A 12,438-nucleotide genomic window follows, 5' to 3' on the forward strand; every position below is an offset into this window, starting at 1 on the left:
GGGGGAGGCCTATGTTCAGAAGGGGACGTCCTGTAGCTGAAATGATGATGATGTGTCATTTACTCACTTGTCAGGCTTCAGGTCTCTGTGCACGATGCCATAAGAGTGCAAGTATTCCACGGCTAGCACTGCTTCGGCGAAGTAGTGTCGCGCCATATCTGCGGGTAACGGGCCGGCGCGCAATAGGGTACCACAGTCGCCGCCTTCTACAAACTCCAGTATCAGGCAGAGGTGGCGCTTCGTCTCGAAAGAACAGTACATTGTCACCTGGATGAAGAGAAGATATGTTTATTTCTTTGTTTGGACTGCAGTAATAACGATTCGAAGCGACAATAAGACTAAAGGTATACAGGGTGGCTGTACTAAATGTTTGGAATCTGGATTTTTTTATCCACAACGAGGGAGCTCTAGGCCTGTATCTCACCTGATGGTAAGTGACGATCAGGCCGAAGGTGGAAGCGAGCTTCACCCGGAATCGTCAACCACGGAGGAACTAGCTATCTTACCTCTAACTGCCGGAACACAACAATGCTGTTAACATTGTTGCTATGGCGACAGACTTAGGTAAGATGGTGGTAGCTAGCCAGGCGGACTTAGAACAAGCCCTACCATCAACCAAACCAAACAGAAAAATGTATTAGTCGGATAATTTATTCTGTAACCTATTATTGATAACATTTGATAGAGCTCATGAAGCACTTTCAGGCTCAGTTACCAGTTTTTCGACATTGTGTGTCGTTTAGAAATAATCGAATGAGATCTATTGTCGTTTCCACCCTGTATGATTATAGCATGATTTTTAAATTTCTCACATTGTAGAATAATAGTGCAACACTTACCACGAAAGGATTGTCAGCAAAACTGAGTATATCTCTTTCCGCGAACGCTTGCTCCACTTGGTTTCGAAGGATCAGGTTGTTTTTGCTTATCTTTTTCATCGCATACCTGAAATAAAAAGGTGCTTTAGCTTTTTTATCATATCAATAAGTACCTTATCTATTCATAGCTTTTTAACTGACAAAAAGGAGAAGTTTTATATTCAGCAATTTTTTTTATTATAATTATGTAAATAATATTACATTTATGTACAATTTAATGCTGTTGAAACATTGTTAAACAAATAAAATAAAAATAAATAAATAATTTCATTAAAATCAAATATTCGGTCAATTGATTGTGAAAACGGAACATTTGACATCAAACGTGGGTATATCCATCAAAAGATTAAGACGAAACAGCATTTTGACCTATAAAAAGAATCTTAATTGAATCGCGTTCTCTTTTTGTTTTTATTTACTAACTTTTAAAACATTGGAAAAAAAGCCAACAAATATTTCTCAAAAATTAACTGGTCTACCATTTTGAACTTACAAATAAAACCACGATCTGCAATTCTTCAAAAGAACTCACCTCTGCCTGGTCTGCTTGTGTTTGACGAGATACACGGCCCCGTAGGCGCCGTTTGAGATCAGCTTGATGACTTGGTAGTCGTTTTCCGACGGCGGCGCTCCGTTGATGGATCCGGGCGCGCCGGGCGGCGACTGACGGCCGCGGGTTCTGGAGATAATAAAACTCATTTGATTTTTGCAAGTAGGCTTTTAAAAGAAAGAAAGATACATTTATTACAATGGACATCACACAAATACAGGCAATTACATAGACAGGACAGTGGCACATAATAATGGAAGAAGAAAAAAATAAAATAAAAACAAGAGTAAACTGAGCAGAGCCACCAATTCACCAACAAGATGCCCACTGCAACGGGACCCCACTCAGCATATGCCGTGGCCCACGGTGACGAAGGCCATGGCGCTGGTTTTCAGTGTGCCCCATGCCGAGTGAGGGTCACGGACCATTGGTAAAATAAATAAAATAGTAAGCTAGCTAAGTAATAAAAGGCACTTTTACACGTCTTACTATTAACCCTACCACTGCTTCGGGTCAATAAATGGGTCAGTACTGAGAAGTAGCGCAAGAAACTCAGTCACTATCGTCAGCCACTTTTTCAAAGGCACCAAATAATTTGACAATAAGGTCAGTAACATGGTAGTGGGAAGAAGGGAGGGGAGTATATGAGGTATTAACTAAATATTAATAATTTTCTATCGCCTATGTATTTTCGTGATGTTATCTCATTCTTTGATAGGTCTCTGTCTCCCGCTTTGCAAGCAGTCGAAATTATATTCCAAATTCCTCCCATATTTTTCTTATTAAATTCGTTGGTGGTTCCAAGATAGTAAGCTATTTAACGTTCGCTGTTTGGGTTTCATTAAATGCCGGACTGTAGATTCTGGATTAACAGGCGTTGCCGTCCCTTTTCAATGAGGGCTATCGTTTTTATACTTAACAGTTGGCAACCCTGGCGATTGACAGGACCTTACTCTACAGTGGCGCCATCTTGATGAGTGCAAATACGATAGTCCTCCTACCACTTTAGCGCTCACAAGTTGGCGCCACTGTCTTCGCTACTAGCAAGTGACAGGACCTTACTCTACAATGGCGCTAACTGGTGAGCGCTAAAACGTTAGCCTCATTGCTCACAATAAAAAGAGATTTCAGAATTTTACAGTCAACACAAAGGTTACACACTTTTTAGCAAAATAACACTTATTCCAACTAAATGAGGTGCACTCACTTATTCGGCGATATGTTCTGCGGCGGAGGCGGTGGCGGCGGCGCGTGTAATTCGGCCAGCGGGTCGCGGGAGAGCCCTAGTTTGTGGATGATGTACTGAGGGATGTCTGTTGTTAAACCCTGGGGAAAAGATGGAGTTATTACAAACAGTCCTTGGGAAAACCTGGGGAAAAGAAGGAGTTTATTACAAACGGCCCCTGGGGGAGAAAGAGAGAAATATAATTTGAAAATTTCTTTCGTCGGCCAGACTTCTCGCCCGTCATACCCCAAGCCGTTGCATAAGACCGCGTAACAATTTATTGATTTCTTTTGTCTCGATTCACGGGGCTTGAGGGCTTATAACTCTATGCTACATCGTAAGTTAACCTTCTCATTTCATCCTTCAGCTTAATATTTTTTTTGCCAGGGCCATCGTCGTCAGGGCTGTCAGCCACTTTGCCTATGGGGATTCTAAACATCTGTTCTCTACTGTACTTTCATGGGGGAAAGGGAGAAAAGCAGACAGCTGCCCGTCTCGTCTCGTGTTACAGGAATTAGCCACCTCTTACTCTCGCGTCACTAGGGATGCCACTTGCGCGCCCGCTTCTGATGACTTCTATCGCGTCTGTGTCTGCAGATGGCGCTCATGGCCCTCTAGCGACTTGAGCTTACGGTCACACAACTGCAGATGTCTCTAGTTCACGCCTCCAGCAACCAGTACCAGCCGCGTCACTAGAGGAGCCACTTGCGCGCCCGCTTCTGATGACTTCTATCGCGTCTGTGTCTGCAGATGGCGCCCATAGCCCTCTAGTAACTCGAGCTTACCGTGCGTGTCTCTCTAGTTACTCCAATCTACCTCGCATCTCTCTAATGCCTCGAATTTACCTGGCATGTCCTTCAAGTGTCTCGAACCTACCGCGCGTGTCTCTCTAGTGGTTCGAGCCTACGTCACACACCTGCAGATGCCTCGCGTGGCCCTCGCACGCCTCCAGCAGCCGGTAGAACCGCTCCGGGTCGAACTCCAGGCACTCCAGTAGCCGCGTTACTAAAGGAGCCACTTGCTCGCCCGCTTCTGATGACTTCTTGCGCGTCTGTGTCTGCAGATGGCGCTCATAGCCCTCTAGTAACTCGAGCCTACCGTGCGTGTTCCTCTAGTTACTCCAATCTACCTCGCGTGTCTCTCTAATGACTCGAATTTACCTGGCATGTCCTTCTAGTGTCTCGAACCTACCGCGCGTGTCTGTCTAGTGGTTCGAGCCTACGTCACACACCTGCAGATGCCTCGCGTGGCCCTCGCACGCCTCCAGCAGCCGGTAGAACCGCTCCGGGTCGAACTCCAGGCACTCCAACAGCCGCGCCGGCCGCGCCATGGCCAGCACCAGCCGCGTCACTAGAGGAGCCACTTGCGCGCCCGCTTCTGATGACTTCTCGCGCGTCTGTGAAATACCCATCAGCATAATCAGGTCATTTAGTCTTGCAGCAGTCACTGCAGGCAGACCCTCTCTAATTTACCAGAAGTGGAAAGATGGGAGATTTACGCCCGTATTCACAAACGATGTTTGCTTAAGTGAGGCAGCAAATCGAACGCACAGCGTTGGATAGAGCTCTGTGATTGGTTCGTGTGACCCTGTGCGTCCACGCGCACTGTGAGACCTCATAGTAATGTTTGTGAATACGGGCGTAAGTCTTATCCACCAGAGGTTACGTAATTATTGCCAGAACGTGAAATTCAGTTGCTTCAGACGCTTCAAAATATTGGCGCCCAACATGTAGCTTTCTGATACATCTTTAAAATTATACTCCTATCTCGTGTCTGTTATCGCGAACATAATTTAGTGAGTAAACTTTTAATAAAGCTTAAATGAACGTTTTATCAGTTCAAAAAACGATTTCACATTTTGGCGCCCAACATGTTGTTTTCCAAATTATTGTTCACTTTCTTAAGGTCTTGCAATCACTAAGAGCTATGTCTGTAATGTATTTTTGTTATTAATTAACGTTACCTCAGCCAAAAGTCGGTCTAAGCTGTCGGCCATATCGTAGAAATAGCTGCTGGTGACTTGTTTCGATTCAGACTTGTGCAAGCAGTCGCGGGCCATTTCCAGTACCTGCACACAGAAAATTAAAACAAATGAAACATAAATTAATTAAATTCAATATGTGTAATACAATAAAGATTTGGAAAATATAGTGTTGAGTTGTGGATTCGATTAGTGAATGATTGAAAGTGATTTAAATGGGTGAGATGTAATAGTAAATTTCTCCACTAATAAAGTTTTTGCGATGTTTTTATATTTACAAGTTTCACAAAGTTAAACGATAACTTCGACAGAAAATGAAATGTGAATGCTTTGAAGGCTTTTGACAAGTATGTTTTGCGAAAAAGAGTACATATAATGTGTTTCTATATCCGCTTTGCAACGGAGGGAAGTCGAACTTAAACTTCGAACTCCTCCTATGTTCTTCTGATTAATTTCGTTGCGATGGCAGTTTAACTTTTACCCGGGACAAACTTGACCTTCACTGGTTGGGTTTTTATTGGCGGTCAAGCTTTAGATCCTGGCTACACAGGAGTTGCAGTGGTGGTAAAGTGAGTTGGGAATAGTCCCGTATGTGTTTCAATAATGGATTTTGAGTCAATGAAATAATGAACATAAAAATGATTTGAAAATTACCCAACCTTATTTGAAGCAGTAATAAGCATCAAAGTCAAATAAAATTTAGTTAATCAATAATATTACATATTATACATTATGTAAGCCTGTAAATTAAAGTGCGCCCTGTGTTATAAATCCAGAAAGTCCTGAGATTACCTGTCTCTGAACAAATCTCTCTATAGGCGGTCGGTCTGGTTTCTTATCTAACTCGGTCACCTCCTCGATTAGGGATCTCAGTCTGGAAGAAAAGTCTTAAATAAATACCATAACATTTTGATCTCAACCTAAGATACTTCAATGGATTTTGAATCTTATACTAATGTAAAAAAGTTCAAAATGCATTGGGGAAATGTACTATTTTTTCATAATTACGTTGCATAGTAATAATTCAGAGCTAGATTGAGACTCGGTTTCCACCAAATCATGGAAAAGAACAGACGAGAAAAGAGGTGTTTTGAACAACCAATCAGATTTTGTTGTCTCGTCTGCGCTCAGGGGGGCTACTCCGAAACGCTGTTTACACAGTTTCAGGTCTATCTATCACCGTCGCTCATGCTGGCATCTCGCTTTGTGCGAGGGGAATGGCAACATACGAAACTTCGGATGACGTTTTTCGGAGTAACCCTACGCTTTGTTTCATGAATCAGAGGTGGAATTATGTAAAGCAATCGTATTCATTTGACAGTTCAAAACTAACGCTATATTCTGTCAAACGCCTTGTTAAACAGATTTTATGGTACGTTTTGAACTGTCAAATGAATACGATTGTACCAGCCCATATGTGGTCCCGAAGTGGTGGTAGGGCAAGATATTATTTCGGACGTGTATAAGTGCCCTAGAAAGATCCTATGTATTGAATAAACTATTTGAATTTGAATTGCTTTACACAATTGCACCTCTGATTGGTTATTCAAAACACATCTCTAGTCTCTTCTCTTCTTCGCTAACTGGGCCTAACAACCTAATTCTGTAAAGCTGTATACTCACTTGTCGTTCATAGCCTTTTGCGCGGCAGGGAAGCGCGCGGCGAATAGTGACGACATGGCCGAGACTGCGTCATCACGCGCGCCTTCACCGCCGCTCCCGCCCGCACCCCCCGGGGAACGAGACGGGGAACTGTGAGAGAGAAAGACATACTTAATAATAAACAATAATAACATTTTACATTGCGTCATCTCGTCCCCAAGGAAACCATGTTTGACCTATTGACACTAGAAAAAATAAACTGGAAGTGGACATAGAGGAGCAATATGGTAGAAAAGTTCTGGGATGGAGAGCACTTACCGACAAGTGAAGGCTATGGAGGTTGAAGGAAGCAGGCCACTTCCAGGTGGGATCACATTGCGTGAGGTCCATCTTTTGATCAATCGCTTGAAAGATGACCGATCTTTGTGGAAATCCTTGATGTCCGGCAGTGGACGTCCTATAGCTAAAATAACGATTTTATGATGATGTGTGATAGACGTGAATGCCCGAGACTTCGCCGCGTCGGACTCTGGGGAGGCCTATATCCAGCACTGGACAATAATATCTTATGCTTGAGACAATAAATAATGACTGATGTTTGCACACGCATCGTACCTGAGACTCCAGCTGCTTATGCGACGCGGTAGTCTCCGGGGAAAGCCTATATTCAGCAGTTAACGTTCTATAGCTAGAATAACGATGATGATGATATGTGGTAGATATGTACTCCTGCGCATGCCGTGCTATGTCCTATAGCTGAAATGATGTCAGTGAAAATGAAGCACGTACATACGCATATTACCTGAGCTGAGCTTTAGCCTAGCGCGCCGAGCCAAGCTTTGGGCCTCCAGCAGTGGACGTCCTACGACTGAAATGGCAATGACGTATATTTGTCAATGTATACCTGAGACTGCGACTCCGCACGCGGCGCGCCGGGCTCTGTGGGGGAAGCCTATGTCTAGCAGTAGATGTCATTTAACTAAAGTAACGATGATGCTGATGTGTGATAAACGTGAATAGTCGCCGCGCCGGGCTTTGTAGTGAGGCCTATGTTCCGCAGTGGACGTCCTACGGCTACGACTGAAATGGCAATGACGTATATTTGTTAATGTATACCTGAGACTCCTGCTGCGCACGCGTCTCGCCAGGCTTTGTGGTGAGGCCTATGTTCCGCAGTTCTGAGAGTCCTATGTTCCAGTGGACGTCCTATGAAATGGCAATGACGTATATTTGACAATGTATACCTGAGACTGCGACTCCGCACGCGGCGCGCCGGGCTCTGCGGCGACGGCGCGCGCGCGTGCGCGTGGCCGCTGCCACCGCTGTCGGACAGCGACGCCCAGTTGTTCATGCCGCTGCCTTGCGAGCTGCTGTTGGAGGAAAAACAATCGTATATTTTCTTTTCTCATAAAAAATCAAATTACTTAATGAGGGCAATCGTTTTTATACTTAACAGTTGGCATCCCTGGCGATTGACAGGACCTTACTATACAGTAGCGCCATCTTGATGAGTGCAAATGCGATAGTCCTCCTACCACTTTAGCACTCACCAGTTGGTGCCACTGTCTTCGCTACTAGCAAGTGACCGGACCTTACTCTACAGTGGCGCTAACTGGTGAGCGCTAAAACGATAGCCCTCATTCCTTTACTTGTGACAAAAGTTGTCTTTTTAATTTAAAACAAAACGGTACGTACCAGTGACGTAACTATAGGTTGGCAGGGCTGGCAAAATGCCACGGGCCTCCGTCCCGAAGGGGCCCCTGCCCAAGACCCTGATCGTCCCCGTCCCCCTCGCGATGTTTCAGGGCGCGATGGCCCCGGGACCCCCCTGAATATAAACCAAGTGCCCCACCATGCCCAGAATTTGCTACGGGCCTCGGATGGTATAGTTACGCCACTGGTACGGACGCCTCTCAAACGTTCCCGTTACGTTTGACAGGCGTTTGCAAGTTTGAAATGGTACTTATTAGTACACAAATATGATTAATGGGGAATAATGGCAAATGTAATGCTGCCATCACATTATAGGATACGAGACTCAGAAGCGCCACATTACAGGTACAATCGTCATCACACCACACATTTCTATTGCAGAACTGCAACTTACTTGAGAGAGTTCTGATGCTGGTGGCAGTGCGGGCAAGGTGCTCTTGGTGGCTCGCACACCGCCTGCACCGCCAGCAGACGCTCCTGCGACGAGCATTGTGACTGCAACAAGGGGGAGAGGCGACACGTTAGTATAATGCCCGTTGTCACCATCAATCCCTAATTTTTAAGTGACCCCTATGGTGACACATAATAGGAACTTGGTCACTTAAAAATTAGGCCTGGTTCAGACAAGCGCGATAATCGTGCGATTTCTGGGTGGTTTTCATTGGCGAGGCAATGAGGCGGTAACCGTGCGGGTACGGTTTGACGTAAAATGTACGAGAACTGCCCAGCAAATGCGCGATTATCGCTGTCTGTTCCAGGGCTAATTATAGAAAGGAATTATTATTTATGCTGACAGTAGCCCCTCTTGCGAGGAGCATTGTGACCGCAACAAGAGGGAGAGGTTACACACGTTACAACAACATTAAGGCTTGGGTCAGACAAGCGCGATTACTGCGCGGTTTCTAAGTGGTTTTCATTGGCGAGGTAATGAGTCGGTAACCGTGCGGGTACGGTTTGACGAAAAATATACACCCGGTCTGTGAGCACGTAGAATTTTGTCCAATGACCCCAAGCTACCTATCCTTATCGCTCGCGCGTAATTATATTGCTGTCGCAACTGTGCGACGGGCGCCCGCAGTGAGTGTGCGAGCTATCATTTATGCTGACAGTAGCCGCTTTTGCGAGGAGCATTGTGACTATAATTAACAAGGGGGAGAGAGACGATACGTTAGTATAAAACAACCATTGGTGATACGGTACTATTTGGCGTTACGGATTCGGATAGTTGACTTGCTGATTGTTGATAACGTTAACCCAGAACTAAGTGAGCGTTTGAACACCACCAAACCGATTTTCCCAACTAAAAGAAATATTCGCGAAAGAAAAAGCGTGTAGGGTTTTTTAGAGGAAAATGGAACCCGTAATCCTTAAATGTCCAAAGTTTAAAGACGGCCCTGGAGATATCCAGCTGTCAATATTAATCCCCACTGATATTACCTTTTTTTTATCCACAACGAGGAAGCTCTTGGCCTGTATATCACCTGATGGTAAGTAACGATCAGGCCGAAGATGGAAGCGAGCTTCACTCGGAATCCTCAACCACGGAGGAACTGGCTATCTTATCATTATTTGATTACATTTCCGTGGTTTTTGTTAATTATTCTGAATACAGATCAGAGAACTCTACGAAATCATCAGCCATTATTACCAATAATACCTACATGATTAAATCGATAGCAACATGATTAATTATATCTATCGTTTTATGACTCGCACTTCAGCGGTAATCGAATGACAAACAACGACTGCACTCGATCGAATGAGAGATAGCATCGATAATGCAATTCCGTTTAACAGCTTTTGTTTGTTGTTGAGTAATGTATTAACTTCCTACTTCATTTGATGATTTCTGATTAACAAAGAATTAATCATTAATGAACGTAGTCGCTCACTATGGACCTCAAAAGGTTCAAAGTCACCCAAAGGGCAACGGAGCGTGCTATGCTCGGAGTTTCCCTGCGTGATCGAATCAGAAATGAAGAGATCCGCAAGAAAACCAAAGTGACCGACATAGCCCGCAGAATTGCTAAAATCTAGTGGCAATGGGCGGGGCACATAGCTTGCAGTCACATCACATAGCTCGTCATGTGGCTGAAACGAATCATTAATTACTCAAATCAAAAGCTCAATTATTAGTGGACTAATTAATATTATTACTTGCAAATCACAGATCCCACCCCCTACAGCTGCCAATGGAACAGATGGTAGGTAACATTCTGAAGAAATGTGGAAAGGAAATAAGTAATACAAATATTTTGACGTATTTTCCGTTTTCCAATATAGACTTGCGGGTAAAATGAGTCACTAATTTCAATTAGGTACCTTGTCTTGAAATATAATTGCATTGTCCATTTAAGGCAAAACTGAGCAGTAAAATACCATATGCATGACTTTGACGTACCTACATCATTTGTCATTGATTCATAGGGAAATCATTATTAATTTCGGTAATTTTGTTCTACAAAAGCCTGTTTCTGTTCAACATAACCCACTTTTTAGCTAGACATAACAGTAGGTAATTTATTTTCTACCAATTTTAAAGCACTTTTCTAAAACCCATTAAAACTTTAATCCTACAACTGCTTTGAGACAATAAGTAGACAAGTGTTGAGAAGCAGCTCAAGACAGTGAATAAAACATTGTAACTCTACATTTTCGGTGCATTGCGCACCCTTTTGAACTCGAGTCGGTGTCTCCTCGAAAGGATGCGCGATGCCAAAACAAGAGCGTCCGCGGAAGACCAGCTTCTTGACATGCCCTTACGAGCATATCTAAAGTCTGGTCGCACAGTCACGACAGCAATATAATTACGCGCGAGCGATAAGGATAGGTAGCTTGGGGTCATTGGACAAAATTCTACGTGCTCAGCGACCAGACTATAGATTAATACTGAGAGCCCATTGGCGCAGTGGCTCACTAATTGTTTTTATTCTTGTTGTTGTTTTTGTTTATATGCGATTAGATTCAATAGTCTAACGCCCGTATTCACAAACAACCAATGACAATGGGTGACACACGAACCAATCACAGAGCTCTATTCGACGCTGTGCATTCTATTTGCTGCTTCACTTAAGCAGGCATCGTTTGTGAATACGGGCGTTATTCTATTCATTATATTTTTCTACATCCAACAAAGTTTCCAAAAGGTTCCTTTACAAGCTCCAAACACACGTAAAGTCCACAAAGTCGTAACTTTTATATTTCCCCGTAGATGGCGAACTAATACTTTGAGTGTGTTGTGTATAGTCTGAGTAGTAATGAAGAGTGATACGGGTACAGTCAACGTAGAAATACAGTTTATTCTTTTTGAGACACTAACGAAAGGTTGAGATAAAAACAATGTCCGAAAATGTAAGTTTTCTTTTTCCTCTTGTAATTCTGATTAAGTGCCGTATTGTGAAACTTTTGTATTACCTTATTTTTTAATAATTTATTTGAACTTAAAGAGGCGTAATACGTAGCGTGGGCAAACTAAAAACATCTTAGGGGCAGACCTCCTACTAGGTGGACCGACGATCTAGTAAAGATCGCGGGAAGAACCTGGCTGCGGGCAGCGCAGGACCGTTCATTGTGGAAAACCTTGGGGGAGGCCTTTGTCCAGCAATGGACGTCATTTGGCTGAAACGAACGAACGGAAGAACGAAAAAAAAATGCCTAAATGGTCTCTGGCCAGAACAGTCATCCGTCAAATTAACTGTAACTCCACCAATATTTGTCCAACATTGAACCGTCCAAACTATGACATGGTCAGGAGGGCGCTATATCAATACTGGATTATTAGTTCCTATTCTTCTTTTCGTCACGACTACAAACCTAAACAGTGTCAGCCCAAAACTCCGTCACAAGAGTGGCGTTGTCAGCAGCACTCATCAAATCCTCCTGAGGGCAGTTGCTCAGGCACTCAGGGCTCGACATCAGTTCAGTTCCTATTTTTGCCACGTTGGACAACCTTATAATTATGACATTTTCAGGAGGGCGCTACTTACTATCAATACTTGGTTGTTAGTTTCGATTTTTGCATTTTTGTCTTTGTTTTGTCAAAAAAACTTCAAAAAGATTATTTCACTTTTTTTGCGTACCGTACTCTGGACCCTTTGGGAACTGAGCCCTGGCCCTGCGAACTAGGGATATCGGCAATTTGATGGCATCCTTATTTTGTGATTTAGTGCCGCGCATTCACGTAGTTATAGAACATTGGCAAAAGGTATTGACGTAGTGCCTAGTTGTAGATAAAGAACATACCTACTTGAAGATTTTTTTTGCCTATTTTTTCAACCGACTTCAAAAAAAGGAGGAGGTTCTCAATTCGACCCGTATGTTTTTTTTTTCTATGTTTGTTACGCGATAACTCCGCCAATTATGAACCGATTTGAACAAATCTTTTTTCTGCGTATAGGTAATACCTCAAGGGTGGTCTCATTTAAATTTAATAATAGAAAAAACAACCCCCAAGGGTGGAAAATTGGGGATGAACTTTTTTATACGCAAT

General features: G+C 43.5%; 1 protein-coding gene across 1 annotated transcript in view; it reads right to left on the reverse strand.

Moving 5' to 3' along the window:
* dop (microtubule-associated serine/threonine (MAST) protein kinase dop) overlaps positions 1-12,438 on the reverse strand; it is a 136,316-nt gene that overhangs the window by 39,619 nt on the left and 84,259 nt on the right. The window contains exons 13-22 of the mRNA XM_028322698.1: positions 8,344-8,444; positions 7,481-7,606; positions 6,258-6,386; positions 5,427-5,508; positions 4,617-4,721; positions 3,885-4,049; positions 2,636-2,754; positions 1,411-1,557; positions 840-945; positions 68-267 (exon numbers count right to left, since the gene is read on the reverse strand). Of these exons, the coding sequence (XP_028178499.1) occupies positions 68-267; positions 840-945; positions 1,411-1,557; positions 2,636-2,754; positions 3,885-4,049; positions 4,617-4,721; positions 5,427-5,508; positions 6,258-6,386; positions 7,481-7,606; positions 8,344-8,444 (1,280 nt within the window). The remainder of the gene's footprint in view (positions 1-67; positions 268-839; positions 946-1,410; positions 1,558-2,635; positions 2,755-3,884; positions 4,050-4,616; positions 4,722-5,426; positions 5,509-6,257; positions 6,387-7,480; positions 7,607-8,343; positions 8,445-12,438) is intronic.

Source organism: Ostrinia furnacalis, unplaced genomic scaffold (assembly GCF_004193835.3).
Source record: "Ostrinia furnacalis isolate ACB-3 unplaced genomic scaffold, ASM419383v2 OfSCF7708, whole genome shotgun sequence".
Classification (NCBI taxonomy): domain Eukaryota; kingdom Metazoa; phylum Arthropoda; class Insecta; order Lepidoptera; family Crambidae; genus Ostrinia; species Ostrinia furnacalis.